General features: G+C 40.5%; 1 protein-coding gene across 2 annotated transcripts in view; it reads left to right on the top strand.

Annotated features, from left to right (window-relative positions):
• HECW1 (HECT, C2 and WW domain containing E3 ubiquitin protein ligase 1) overlaps positions 1 to 10,422 on the top strand; it is a 121,981-nt gene extending 111,559 nt beyond the window's left edge. For both annotated transcript variants that reach the window (XM_088653734.1, XM_088653733.1), the window contains 5 exons: positions 484 to 613; positions 1,432 to 1,578; positions 3,416 to 3,530; positions 5,446 to 5,644; positions 8,474 to 10,422. In XM_088653734.1, coding sequence (XP_088509860.1) covers positions 484 to 613; positions 1,432 to 1,578; positions 3,416 to 3,530; positions 5,446 to 5,644; positions 8,474 to 8,585 — 703 coding nt within the window. In that variant the 3' untranslated portion in view covers positions 8,586 to 10,422. The remainder of the gene's footprint in view (positions 1 to 483; positions 614 to 1,431; positions 1,579 to 3,415; positions 3,531 to 5,445; positions 5,645 to 8,473) is intronic.
• The last annotated feature ends 5,356 nt before the right edge of the window (positions 10,423 to 15,778 follow it).

Raw genomic sequence — 15,778 nt, 5'->3', positions numbered from 1 at the left:
GCCTTTTTCAAAGAAAATCTATATAACGGGGTTTGATGTAAGAAAATGACAGTAGTAGCTGTGATCCAAAATGGTGGAATCTGGTGCACAAGCAAACCTTCCCTATTGTCAGCATATTACAGGGAACAAACAATACGTGTTTGTGGCACCCCATCCACCACAGCCAGAAAAATATAAACGCCCTGCTAGGTCAAGCCATTGGCTGACATAGCCCAGCATCATGTTTCCAAGAGTGGCCAGACTGTGGAAGAAGCCCAGGACATATTTTCTCTGGCCTCTGATATTTAGAATTATACTGTCTCTGAAGACAGACGTTTTAGCTATTTTAGCTATCATGGCTAGTAGCCACTGATAAATCCATTCAGCTGGGAACTTTTGTTCATGCTAGACTTTGAACTGCAGCCACTTTGTGTTTTGTGCAATAAGCCATCTCTGTAGAAGCCAGAAGGTCGTGGTATGATCTGTGTTCTATTGTACAATCAGGCCATGTGATCTAAGCGACTTGGAGTACCTGGATGAAGAGTTCCATCAAAGTTTACAGTGGATGAAGGACAACAACATCACTGATATTCTGGACCTCACTTTCACAGTTAATGAGGAAGTGTTTGGACAGGTAAGCGATTATATGTATGTGATAAACTGCTGGAGATTTGGAAAATAGGATGAAGCAGGTATATTCAGGCTGGAAGACCACAATCGCTTGGACAAAATGAGTCACTGTTGGTGCAACGTAAAAGGAGTAAGAGACTGAGAGCTGAATAAGTGAATTAGAAAATAAGAGAAGACACAAAACTGGTTGGCGACACATCAGTAGAGCTGGTGATATTGGAGGAAATGGGAAGTTCATAGAATTGCATAGCTGGAAGGGCCTCTGAGGGTCATCTAGTCCAATCCCCTGCAATTGAGTTGCCTGAGTTGAGCAAAAAGCCCATATTCAAACCAAAAGCGCAAAAGAAGGTTGAGAATCATGTGTTTCAATAAGGTGCATTTGTACCACAGGTAGTTCAGAGCAATGTCAAGTGACAGAAAGTAGTACTGCTGCATTGACACCATTGACTTAAATGGATTTAAGAGTCCTCCTCTCTGTCCAGGGACCATAGCCTTGCTCCAGTTATGCTCCCCTTCTTTCATTGAGTTCAGGATGGCATAGTCAGTTTCATAGTTGAACAAGGATTTGAACCCAGGCCTTCTTAGTTCATGGCCATTACAACACTGTGGCAGCTGACAACGCCACAACAAAACAACACTGAAATTGTGCCATAAAAATACTATGAAGTTCATATATACAGAATATAATAAAAAGAGGTATTGACCATACATTGATAGAAAACTCTTGTTCTGCAGCCTGTATTTGAATTTTGAAATGTGTTACTATGGTTACTTTTACCCTGCTGCTCAGTGTTTATTTTTGTTGATTAATTTGTTTGCTAGGTAACAGAAAGGGAGTTGAAATCAGGAGGTGCAAATACACAGGTGACTGAAAAGAATAAGAAGGAGTACATTGAAAGGATGGTGAAGTGGCGAGTGGAAAGAGGTGTGGTTCAGCAAACGGAAGCCCTAGTCCGTGGCTTCTATGAAGTAAGTACCAAAGAAGGGCAGAGTCCTTGTCAGTCATGGGCACAAGGGCATTCTGGCCAGAGAAATAAATAACAAAAATAGGTAACCTTAACCCTAACCCTAACCCTAACCCTAATAGTGGCTTTCATCATGGAACTTGAATAGGGAACTTCTGTATAAGTTGAATGTGCATGGTAATGACTAACCAGTATTTGATCATGCACAGTGTTTTTGCAAACTGCTGTTGACCATAGCACAGTATTAAAAGTAAAGGTAAAGGGACCCCTGACCATTAGGTCCAGTTGTGACCGACTCTGAGGTTGCGCGCTCATCTCGCATTATTGGCCGAGGGAGCTGGCGTATAGCTTCCATGACAAAGCCACTTCTGGTGAACCAGAGCAGCACACCGAAACACCGTTTACCTTCCCGCTGTAGTGGTTCCTATTTATCTACTTGCATTTTGACGTGCTTTCGAACTGCTAGGTTGGCAGGAGCTGGTACTGAGCAACGGGAGCTCACCCCATCACAGGGATTCGAACCGCTGACCAGCAAGCCCTAGGCTCAGTGGTTTAACCCACAGCGCCACCTGGGTCCCTGCACAGTATTACAGAATGTCAATTTGTGCAGATCGCAGATATAGCTTAAAAGGTAAACTGTATGGTGGCAGGATTTGTGGCTTTATCCATTATTCATAGAATGATTAATATGTTTGAGGATTTATTAATTTTTCACTCCAAGGAATGTAATACTTGAACTGTTCCCTATGCTTTCAGTTGTAGGTGTGGGAATAATTGAAGCTACCGATATCGTGGGATAAAATTGCTTGCTGGTTAAGGTTGATCATTAATATTGCTTTGTAAAAACAGAGTAGCAGGAAATGTGCAGTTCAACACACTAGCCCTGACCTAGCCCAGATTTCACACAACTAGTTGCACACAAGAACGTGTGACCCCTTCCACATCAAATGTTGCTGCCAGCTCAGTAATGCCCAAGTGGACATTGCAGTGTGGGTGTGCCCTGAGATGTCTTTCTTCTTATGCACATATATCTTTGTGCTGGAACATTCTCCTTTCTCTTCTATTTACTTCTTATATTTTTACTGGTCAGGATTGTATATAGCGAAAAATTCTGCAATGTTTATTTAGCAATATCTGATCAGCATAACCACCCAGAAGACTTAGTTAATTGCCCATTATCACAAATGTTAAAAATAAATGAATAGGCCTTTGTTGATGTAGTACATTAGGGGAAAATACTACATGAATAAGTTGATAATGTTCCCGGGGGGGGGGGCAGCTGTAGGTAACTTAGGTCACTTCAAGAAGATCTGTTTAATGAACATTCATCCTGCCTTGTTTGTGGGGAGATTGGACAACCTTACATCAAGAAAGCATTGGCCCACACTTTCCAGTACATTTCCTCATTGATTTCCTTTTTACAAAAAGTCTAATCTTTTGAGGAAGCAGGCTTGTTTCACAGGAGCTCCAAATCAACTCCAATTGTTCAGCCTGAATTTGTTAGTATAGGGGGAAACTTGGTTTAAATCCTCAGGTTGGCAGATATCTGCCAACATGTTTTAGCCTGCCTAAGAGCAGTCGTCCCTGCATGTGGTTTTTCACTTTGAGAAGGCTTTGTATGTGTTGCACTGCAGTGGCGGAGAGCAGGCGGGGGCGGGGCTGGTGCATGTCCCGGGGGCGGAGACCGCGTTCTGGGGGCGGGGCGCCCAGCGCGGGCAGGAAGCAGCCACGATGGCACCCTACCGGGATCGCGCTGCCGGGGACGGAGCGCTCCCATCGCCCCCCCCCCTCTTCCTATGCCCCTGTTGTACTGACAGCTTCAACTGTGGTTTGTCTTTCAGGTTGTCGACTCAAGGCTTGTCTCTGTTTTCGACGCTCGAGAGCTGGAATTGGTGATAGCTGGCACTGCAGAAATAGACCTTAATGACTGGCGCAACAACACAGAATATCGGGGTGGTAAACTATGCAGTTGTTTTTCCTTCTCATCTTCCATTTCATGATGCTTTTACCCTCATCCTCTTGGTGGAAATTCTCACTGTCCTCTTAAGAGAGACTAGCCCATAGACCAGGCACCCCCAAACTGCGGCCCTCCAGCTGTTTTGGCCTACAACTCCCATAATCCCTAGCTACCGGTAACAGGACCAGTGGTCGGGGAAGATGGGAATTGTAGTCCAAAACATCTGGAGGGCCGAAGTTTGGGGATGCCTGCCATAGACTCTTGAGTTGGCCCAGATGTCTAATAACACTACTGATCCATCCCCTCCAAAAAAATCCACCCCGTGGTCATACTTGGCTTGTTTGTACTTGTCCTCAGGCTTACACACACCTGCAATCACTTACAAATACTATGAAGAAAGTATCCATGTATACTAGGATATTCTAGGACTGCAGGGATTCATTTCACCACAGGCAATCCTTTATGGTCCTATAGCAATTCCAAGAATGTTTGCAGTCTCATGTACTAATATATATGTCTACTTCTTGTTCTCATGGGATGCAACTGAGGATGTGTCCAAGTTTTAAAATGAGGATGAGCAAATCTGATAATGATCACAGATAGGACACAGAATAACCAGAGAAAAAGAATGTATAGCACTGCACAATTGTTATTGTCCTGGGAATCCTGGTCATTTAAAACTGCAGCATTAGAGGGGAATGCAGTCAACTTGCACGAATTTAACTTTGGCAATCACAGCTTTACATGTTAGGCAGCCAGCCAGCTCACAGTTGTACAAAATAAATGCACGCAAGGCAGAGAGCTTAAAAGCGCTTTCTGTACTGGGCTTTCCCAGCATGGAAAGAGCTTTTAAACTATGTCTTGCTTCCTGGGCTATGGGAAAGACATGTGTAGGCTTAGGGAGGCTCCTGCAAGATGAAGGGGTGCCAACTTGAATAAAATATGGGGGGGCAGGTAAGCCCTGCAAAATCGATCCCAAGACACACCATTTGAATGGCAATGCCCATCAAGTGGGAGGGGGGTTGCCCCCTCAATTTTTTTTTTATTGGGCGAGTGAAGGGACCTTAGCCCCTAGGAGTTGGCTCCTTCGCTCAGATGGCTCCACGAGATCTTCTGAGAACTTCCAGAGCCCACATGAGACCTTTCCAGAGTCTGGTAAGCAAGGCAGAGAGCTTAAAAGCTCCCTGCTTTGCATGGAGAGCAAGGCCTGCTTAGAGCATGGGCTTTAGAAAAGGGAATGACGGGAGTGATTCTGAGTGACTATACATGATTTCAGCTTTATGCACAACCCCCAGGGATGTAACCCCTGCACAATTTGCGAGGCTACTGCATTGATATTTCTTATAACTAGACTAGAGCACTGAGAGGATTTGGATATATCCAAATGCAGTTTGCCACATTAACTTTTTTTTCTGTGTACATTGCCACTCATTTTAGTTCAGTGGTTTTCAAACTGTTCCAGGGAATCCTGTGGTTCTTAGGAAGCTTATCAGAAGTTTTTACTTGAGAAGATTAGTAATGGCAAGCACTGAACTGTTATGGACCTACCCCTGAAATGTGCCGCATGAAAGTTGTTAGAAACGTTTTAGGGTTCACTTCCTATTCATTCAGTAAGGCTCAACTAAGCTGCCCACATGGTGTGAATACGCACCCATCACAGAATCCTCTGTAAAGTGCAAGAATTCCATGGCAGGCCCAGAGGGGTTTCTTGGCCGACCAGCTGAGGTGAAAATTGTTGTTGTTGTTGTTGTTGTCGTCCCCCCCAGGTGCTTCTTTAGCTGTACCATTAGTGAGAGCCAAAACAAAAAAGGGAGGGCAGAAAAATCCTGCTGCTTTATTTCATCATCATAAGCAGTTGTGGCTTCTCTTTGTATGTTTCTAACACATTTCTCATTTGCACACTTTCTGTTTTAGGTTACCATGATGGACATATCGTAATACGATGGTTCTGGGCAGCAGTAGAGAGGTTCAACAATGAGCAAAGGCTACGGTTGCTGCAGTTTGTCACTGGGACATCTAGTGTGCCGTATGAGGGCTTTGCAGCCCTTCGAGGAAGCAATGGATTACGACGCTTCTGTATAGAGAAATGGGGTAAAATAACATCCCTCCCAAGGTATGCTTGTGTTTTGAATAAGATCATACATGTTCTAAAACATTTCATGGCATTTCTTCATTTCCATTTATATCCTAGTAGCAGATAACTTTATATGGTGTGCTTAGCAAAAAAGAACAAAAAGTGTTTAAAACAAACTTAAATGTCTCGTTTAAAAATGGCTCATTTTCCATTCTAAAAGTTTCATCTCTTCAGCAGACGTTTGGGCTCTTACAAACATCTGACAGTGTCACTTAGATGTCCTAAGTTGTCATGCTTTGGGTTTCTTTAAAGACAATTTCTCTAAATACCCTCCTGGATCACAGAAGATGCATATTGAAAACCAGATTGAAAGTGATCCAAATAAGAAGGGGCCATTGGCACTGAGGGCACAATTCAAGCAGTGGGGTCCAAACTGAAATGACTGCAAGTGATTTTATCTGTAGCTATCACAAGTATGCTCTTTTGCTCAGCCTAGCCTATGTTAGGATGTTGCCATATATATAATAGAGAAAGTGTCTTGTTTGCACCCTGAGGCCTTTGTAGGACAAATAAAAATAAACTTAGAAGAACCTCTGCCCAGTTCTTTCCATTCCCCCTTAGTCTTCCACTTTGTCATCTTTTCTTTTAGCATTTGTATATATTCATTAGGATAGCTTAAGAAGAAAATGGGCTACAGGAACGTGTAGCATTCTGATAATATTTATCCAGTTTCCTTATTCCCTGTTATCTGCTTTTTGAGAAGCATGCAGAATAGGTAGGTGAAGAACTATTTTGGTGCCTGTGGCAGAAAATTCAAATAGTTTACCACAAATTGGTGTGTGTTTTATCTGTATATCTCGACTTCTTCATTCCCGTTCAATAGAAAATAGTTTACTTGCCCTTGTACAGTGGAACCTCGGTTTATGAACACCTCGGTTTATGAATTTTCGGTTTATGAACGCCGCGGACCCATCTGGAACGGATTAATTCACTTTCCATTACTTTTAATGGGAAAGTTCGCTTCAGTTTATGAACGCTTCAGTTTATGAACAGACTTCCGGAACCAATTACACCCATGTTTCAGTTTATGAACGCTTCAGTTTAAGTACTTCGCGGACCCGTCTGGAACGGATTAATCCACTTTCCATTACTTTCAATGGAAAAGTTTGCTTCAGTTTATGAAAGGTTTCTCCGCGGACCGTCTGGAACGGATTAATCCACTTTCCATTACTTTCAATGGGAAAGTTCACTTCAGTTTATGAACGCTTCAGTTTATGAACAGACCTCCGGAACCAATTGTGTTCATAAACCGAGGTACCACTGTAATAGTGGTCTTGTAATAGTGGTGGGAACTTAGTACATATATAAGATTACATTTTATGTTATTTTTTATGGGTAAGAACTAAACACAATTGTTTATCATGATAAACCTGAATTTGCTGTCCTTGCATAAACTTTTATATGCCTGTTGTCTTTGTCCATGGAGTTTTCTTGGCAGGGATACTGGATACTTGCAAACCTTGGAGAGGTTAAAAGGGTTTCAGTCACTATTATTATTATTATTATTATTATTATTATTATTATTATTAGGTGCTCACAACTATGGTGCCACACTTCACAACCTTTGTTTTAGTCCTATAATTTAAGGGATGGAATATCTCCACCTGTGGTAGATTCACTACAATTAAGCCAAGGACATATTTGGGGGTGGGGGGAGAGCTGGCACAGCTCCAGAGGGTGGCAAGATTGGGGATTTGCCAGACTCCAAGACACCAATGGGCTTGATTTCCCAAAAGCAATGCCTTTCACTTTCCATTCTCACAAAGCACCCAAGAAGGTTGGAGGTGGCATGAAAGAATTCTCCATTTCTTCCAGGTTCAGGGGGCTTTTGTGGGTGTCTCACTCAAGAGTCCTCAAAATCTTGGGAGTCAGAAATGGCTGCAGATCTGGAAACACCAGGTTCAAGTAATAATTAATGTTCAAGCAAAAACTGCCACATTTCTGTGTGTCCTTTTTGGAGGAGGAGATCCACCTGAGAGACTGGCTTAAACTTTTCAAAAGGAGGAAAGCCTTTGAATCAGCAACAGCCCAAACTGAGTTTCTTTCAGGACACTCTCCAAGGACTAACCATTCCCCTAAAGCTTTTGAGAAGTGCTCGTATTTTTCAGAAAATGTCCTAATTACACATTGTTAAAGTTTCCTGTAGAAATCTACTGCAATTAACTTGCTGGGTAGAAGAAAGGAAAGATTTAGAGTTTTAACAAGATGCCTCAGGCTTTTGGCCTGCCAAATACTAGAAAGGTAATTGGCCTCTTTCTGCTTGCCTAACTTGTTCTCCTAGATATTAATATTTACTATCTTATGTTCATCTGCTAAATAACTGAGTTCTTTGCAAAATAAGCTTTCACTACAAAATTAGATCTTTTAGACTTTCCCACATATGTGGTTTCTCATTCCTGAGTAGGAACATATTCCTGCAAGTTTCTTGTCAGATTATTGTGAGGTTTTAGAGCACTACGGTTTTGCCTAGGGGTGCTGGTGAAGCGCACTGAGGACAGCTCCAGATTTGGGCTTTGGGTGCTTGTAATACTTATCGCAAACAAGAGGTAATGAACTGGATGAGGGTGAGTAAATTGAGTCTCAGTCCAGGCAAGACACAGATACCATCGGTATGTGGTTCGTCCACCATGACTAATGATTCAACCTCTTCTTAAAACCAGGGGTGGCTCATCTGCAACTCTACAAAAGTTGTGGGATTCCAGCTCCCATCACCCCTCAGCTAACATGACTAGTAGTCAGGGATTATGCAAGGGGTTACATGTTTCTATTTTTTAAAAAACTGTACACACCGTCTTCTTTCACTTTCAGGGCACATACATGTTTCAATCGCCTGGATCTTCCTCCCTATCCATCCTATTCTATGCTATATGAAAAGCTGTTGACAGCTGTTGAAGAGACTAGCACCTTTGGACTTGAATGAGGACATTCAGACTTTTTGACTGTGTTCCTGGTCAGTAACTACTTTCCCAGCTGCCATATGATTTTGGTTTTCTGTGTTTTATAATCTTGGAGAAAACATCGGGATTGACAAAAGCTGTGCATGAAAAACAGCCTTCCTTTAAGAACTAACCTTCATGCTTTCATCTTTGATTTCCAATGGACAACTCACCTGTATGCAATATTAAAAAAACAACCCTATCTCAAGGTCTCTGTATATCTCCACATACCTCCATTAGTAACAATGAAAATATGAATGCGAGTTATGCAACACTTGACCAAATGTTAATAAATGTTTACTCCCACCTATGTTGATTAAAAAAACAACAACAAAAGATCAAGCATTCCAAGCTTTTATATGCACACCTCTTTAAACGCACTGTTAATATTGCATCTTAACAGCTGTTTCTGCTGATGGAAGATGGCCAAGAGTCTTGTCATTCATCTTTGATTTTCTTGTAAATATCACACAAAGGTGAGATAGCACTTATGAGCAAAACTGTTCATTTTTTTAAAATACAAGAACTCATAACCCAAATCAACTACATCAGCTGGAGCTGGGCTAGACCTATGGTGTAGATAAGACATTCACAACAAAACAAACCTGTAGTGCAAAGCAGAGTGATTGTTGACAATTGTTGATTGCCAGAACTGGAAGGAACTTGCACTGCAGAGGCACTGATGGGAAGTAATGTAATGACAACACCCACGAAGCACCCAAGAAGGATATTTTATTATATAGCATAATAGACAACATCACCTTACCTAATTAATATACATAGCAAAAGTAACAAGAAGAATAACCCTCTTTCTTCCTAATATTTTCTGGTTCTGCTAATTAAATCCTTGTTTTTTGATGTTTAAATACTTCCTTACAGAAAAGAAATGTAGACAATCTTTCACTCTGTAATGGAAGCAATTACTTATTTGAGGCATATTGATTGACACAGAACTGTGGTTTTTGTTTCATTTCTCTCTGATCTCAAATCCTCCATAATAGCAGAATTGGTTCTACACTAGTTCAGTTATTTGTGAAGCTGCAGAGAATGATGGTGCTGAGGCAATATGCATGACAGTATTGTCTGCATTGCTGCAAGAACCATTTGTCTACCAGGCACATTAGTTATTAGTGAATTGTAAAGTTTGGTCTCTTTTGTAACCAGATGGAAAAATTCATGGCTTAACTTTGATAACTCTGCCTTCCATTGCCAAAATCAAGACCGTAAAACATGTTGGAACATGCATACTTTGATGGGTACTGCTGAAAGTAAGGGGCTGGGGTGGGAAATCGGCCTTTTTTTTAGCTGAGCCAGATCTGAGAATAAGGCTGGAATCCTGCATGCAATTACATGGGAGTAATGTCCAGTGAACTCAGTGGAACTTACTTTTGAGTAAGCATGTTTAGGATTGGGCTGCATGTGTATTTTGACTCCATCAAGATTAGTCCCTATTTCTATGCAGTCTTTTTAAAAAATCAAGACAGTGTAAGTTGTTAAGCATGTATGTGATCACAGCAACAAAGAGATCGTAAGAAATGGTGTTTAGTTATATGCTGTCTCTGAAAAGGGACCGATCCTTTTCTTCATTTGCCCTAGGCCAGGGTGAGGTACAAGTATTGTGCTTGTATGCTGTCCTTTTCTCTCACTGTGGAAGAAATGCTAATACGGTCACTGCCCTTAACTTATAAGTGTGGTAAGGATAATGGGATAAGTATGTGAATAGTTGAGGCTCCTGAACTCAAGAACTCAAGTTGTGCTCCCTCACTTATCCTAGATGTGATCCTCTGGTTATGTAACTGATGCATATACCCAACAAATTCCAAAAATTAAAAAAATGGAGTGACACAGTACTGGTACGCCAATATTTAGCGGAGTGGTGTGGTAGTCACTTCAAGAAGGTTGTTCAGACAGGAAACATTCCCAGAATGGTTCCCCACCCAAATCAGGAAAATAGAACTTTTAAGGTAAACCACAAATAATTGACCTTTAAAAAAAAAGTATGGGCAATTTAGAATCCAAAGTTAATAACTTTTAGGTTTGGGTAAGATAAATTTAAGGACATTTGTACATCTCTCATTTGTGCTTAACTGTGGTTAGTTCATGTATGTTCTTTTTGGGAACATTTACACTCTTCAAAGAGGAAAAAATGGACAAAACAAAAGCCATGGGACCTGGGAACAAGTAAGTATATGAAGAACAGATATTCATTCTTGGTTTGGGTGTTGAGCTGGGAAGTAGGTGGCCTGGTGAATGCTGGCTATTTTAGCTGATATGAAAACTAACCTAAACCAATCTGTGTTTGTCTGATGAATCCTTTATTAGGCAAACACCTGATAAAGGTTTGTTCATTCATCACTACCATATTCTGGCCTTATTCACATGAAACTTTAAACCATTGTTAAACTAAACTATGGTTTAAAGGTGAATGAGCAGCATCCTGCTGCTGCTGCTGCTGAAACTGCAGCCACTTTACTCTTCCCCAAGGTGAAATCTTACCTTACATTAAATAATCCAATCTAGCATTTTAGATTGAAATGCCAGTTTCAGTAAAACCAATTAATTTGGAATCAGTTGACATCATTACATTTTTCATGTCCATATCAACTGCATTTAATATACATTTTACAAGCACCCACTGTACCGCATACATTATTGGTTGGATACAGGAGTGCCTGGCGTGCTATGGTCCATGGGGTCACAAAGAGTCGGACACGACTAAACGACAACAACAGGCTTAGCCATGCTTAGAAAAGACTCATTAGAAATAATGATACAGGTACTTAAAGTAGTCACCTCTAACAAACCCCATTTATTTCAATTGGCCTATGCTATCTACAACTAAGTCAGGATCCAACTCCATAATTGCTGTAGGAAGCCTCTAAATAGATGAGTGTTGAAGCAAGCTACCAAACAGAACTTGGAATGCAATTTCCACTCATTTCAATGGAGCTTCTTTGCAAGCAAACCTCTCTAAAACAAATGGAGGCTCCTGAAATATTAACCTAAACCAGTTGTTCAGTATACAGCCTCTGCAATCCCCTGTGCACAAAATCTTAGGAAAATCATTGTATCTTAGGCATGTGTACATGTATTTAAAATTACAGCCAATGTCACTACAGAGTCATATGTATCTTTTTCAAGAAATGGAATGGAACTTAACTAGACAAGGCACAATCATCTGACTGGTTAGTTTGAGGCGGGCCAAATATAACAGTACTATATACAGTACCAAGAATTAAAACAACATCCTTTATTTATAATGCTGTATAGTTAGGATTTTTAAAACTATTTAAAAACTATATTTTATTAAAAAGTAAACTATTTTTTGTAGAGTGGTGAAAGATTTGTATATGCAATGAAGGCATCCGAAACAAGAGCAAGATGCTCATAATGTTCCAATGCCAGATATATTCTGAGAACTGAAATAGGATATAGGTAGCTTTGGATTTGGCCCCCAGAATGTTTGTCTGTTCCTTTCTAGGAAAACACATTGCAGATTTTGTTCTCTAAGTCTCAGGGCAAAAGCAGTGCTGTAAATAATCCAGACAGGAAGCTTTCTTCTTCATACCTTTTATTTTTAATGACATCTAAACAAATCCATTTTTTATCTTTTCCACAGTATGGGCTTTTGTCAACTCATTACAGTACTAAAAACTACTTACCTGTCCAATTTATCACCATCTATTTCTTTTTATACAATTGCATTGGATCAGAGGTGCCAACTTGAATAAAATATTGGGGGAGGCAGGTAAGCCCCACCCCGCATAATCAATCACTTGACATGGTGCATGCACACCATTTGAATGGCAATGCCCATCACCCTGGGGGGGCTACCCCCTCAAATATTTTATCAGGGGGCAAAGATCCTTTGGCCCCCAGGAGTTGGATTTTTCCCCAAGTCAACATTCCATTGGGCAGGCTCTCCTATGCAGGGAGACTAAACAGCAGAGGAGAAAACCTGAGAAATTAGCTTGGGGAGGAAAATTAATTAATGTTAAGAAAAAGAGGAGGGCAATCTTTAAGATACCATTTTGCAGGTGATAAAAATATATTTGTGGACCTAGGAAACGTTTTATTACAATCTGGAGAGATTGCATTGAAAAGTGCAGGTATATCATTCTGGGACCCATGCATAGCAGCATGTAAGTTGCTCCCCTGTGACACTTGTCTCATTCTCGCCGGGGTGTGTGTGTGTGTGTGCCTTAATGAAGTAACCACATGGGTGGAACCAGTCTCATGAGTCTTGACCTACCATGGGAGTGGGCAATATGGGAAAGTGGTTTCCACATCAATCAGGTACATGCAAATATTGTCACATGAAGGTGAAATTCATACCTTGTTATGCCATTCAATAGACTATTTGGTCCAAGCCCTTTCAAGTCTCAAAGCAGACACCAGACTAATTAAAACAAATGCCAATTTATATAGCAGTCCAGGTTCTGCTTGCTACACAAACTCAAACCCTGCTGTCCTTAGTACAATTGATAAGATTCATTTTCCTTTGTTGTAAACACTAGCTTCATTTCCCCACATTACTGTCTGAATTTATTTTAACTATACTGTAATTTCATGTTACTAAAACAATTATTGTTTATATTTGGCCATCTTCAAGTTTGCTTTGGTGTGATGATTCCACAAAGTGGATTTTACCTAGTTTCCCACTGCACGGTCATAGTTTCTGCATTAATTCATCGGCTGGGGGCGGGGAATCGGCATCCCAACTTCATTCAAGTGCCAATGAAGTTTTAGTAATGCATAGAAAATTTGGAGTTCACAACCAGGTTGATTCTTTTCTTTTCTACAGGTCTCATCACAACAAAAGCTTGGCATTGCTACAGATTGAGACTTGTTGTTTAATCCTAAATGCATTAATCTGAAATTCCCACATATTAATTTGGATAAATTAAAAGCATATATGTTAAGATCATAATCTTAAGCCATGGACACACTTAACTGGCACTAAATTTACTGAAAACAGTGGGATTCTTTCCACAATCACATAAATCTGGTTGTTGGAAGGCATTTCAGTTAAGAGAGTTCCTGGATGACAAGCATGGCTTTAGAATTCTATTATTCATTTTTCAGTGAACTATATCTGCCCTAAATTAAATCCTAGGCTTTTTGAAGTCAACAGGACTACTGCCATTCATTTCAACAAACACATATCAGGAACGAATTCCCAGTGGAAATAGAACCTGTTCAGTCATACATATACCAACAAAATCTTTCTACGTTAAAGATGGTGCTTTTTACAATTATTCCTCTTGCTGTACCTCAGTGCTTAAAAAATTGACTGCAATATTCCACAAATCTGGGATAGCATTTCAAATTGTTATGTCCCAAAAGGTTGTATTATTTTCTCCATAGTACACCATAGTTCCTTTGATCAAGTCAACAGGTGTCTGTAGATAGTAGATACTAGCTATAGTCAATATTGAAACATTAGCTGAATTCCCTGCAGCTTCCAATTTACCTAAAACCAAGTGTCTATTATGGTTTCATTAAAGACTTCATACAAGTCAATGGCAGGAAAGGTCCTCATTACTGGGCTGATTTTGCTTATATTGACAGGAAAATGTCACATGATACTCAGGCTTCGCTTTCTATTCAATCATATCACTGTAAAGGAATGTCAATAAAAAATCTCTTTGTTATGGCATCAGATGGTGTGGTTATTAACAGTTTATCTTCTGTGACTTGCTTTGTGAAGGGGCCTGTTCTATGCCCTCTTGTTTGATAGAATCTCATGCTTTAAAGCAGGTTTTACATTACCTAAAGCAGGAAAGTCTAACATTTTTGACATGAGGGCTGCATTCAACTTTGCCAACTCCCTGGGGCAGTGTGGGGTGTGCGTACCCCACACTCTTGCATACATATACCCAGGACACACATCTTCTCTCCCCTTAACAGATCTATGTAGGTCAGGTTATTGCCCCTTTTCCATTAATCAAATGGCCAATCTGATGACAGAGAGGAAGCAATTAGCATCCCTATCAGCATGCTGAACTGGGTGGAAATTAAGGCTGTGCCTACTTTATGTTTTCCCCTCTTTATGGCTGTTACTGCCAAAACTAAAAAAATTCCTTCAGTAGCACCTTAAAGACCAACTAAGTTTTTATTTTGGTATGAGCTTTCGTGTGCAAGCTCATACCAAAATAAAAACTTAGTTGGTCTTTAAGGTGCTACTGAAGGAATTGTTTTATTTTGCTTCGACTCAGACCAACACGGCTACCTACCTGTAACTGCCAAAACTATTAGGGTATTAGCAGCCATAATTTTTTTACTTGGGGGCCTGATGAGGTTAGTCTGCTGGATGTTTTCAGTAAATGACTTATTGATGATGATGATGATGATGATGATATTTTAGAACTGAATGTTGTATTTTCCATTGTGGGGCATTAGTAATCAAACCAAACCACCAGTTGAAATCTATTGATTTAAATGGGAATTAAACATGTGCTTTGAGAAAAGACTGTAGATTAAATCAGTCTTGCACTTCAGATGTAATATGGTTTGTTGCAATTTGAGTCAGGAAGGGGATTTCCTCCTCTGTGACAAATTATGTAAATCAGCCAATCTGCAATACTAGAGGTTCAACAAAGGCTAATTCAGAATTTGTCCCTGAAACGCCAGGTACTACCCATGCTTTGTACCTTAAAGTGACAGAGCTTTATACTTTGCAAATTGCACAGTCTCTCAAGGCTGACACAAAAATCAGGCTGTCACTTCAGTGCATACAGAACGTAAATCAGAAAGGACATTCTCCACAGCAAAACACTAGAGGCCATTGTCCTCCACTCCACAGCTTTCTGTACTGCTTGAAAGCCAAGTACTGTATGTATCACTGAGGATAATGCATTCAAAAACATCAGTCTACAACTGCAGGAGGCGAATGCAGTTAGTCCACATATCTGCCAACACTATTTGAATATGAACAATTCAGTATTCCTCTAAATTATAAGCAATCCACAGATGCAAGGAGGAAGATTAGTGTCCCTCGCTGCATCACAGGAATCCTCTACCAACTGGCTTCCAAGCAGGTAAAATTCTGCTTGCAAAGAAGAGCCAAACTCACAGTGACACCCATGGTTTCTCTCCCACCCCATTCCATATTATCCTCACAACTGTTGAGGTAGTCTGTCAGACAATGACCAGCCCAAGGTCATTAAGTGAGCTT

The sequence above is a fragment of the Zootoca vivipara genome, chromosome 11 (assembly GCF_965207765.1).
Source record: "Zootoca vivipara chromosome 11, rZooViv2.hap1.1, whole genome shotgun sequence".
NCBI lineage: Eukaryota > Metazoa > Chordata > Lepidosauria > Squamata > Lacertidae > Zootoca > Zootoca vivipara.
This window is presented reverse-complemented; position numbering and strand designations above follow the sequence as displayed.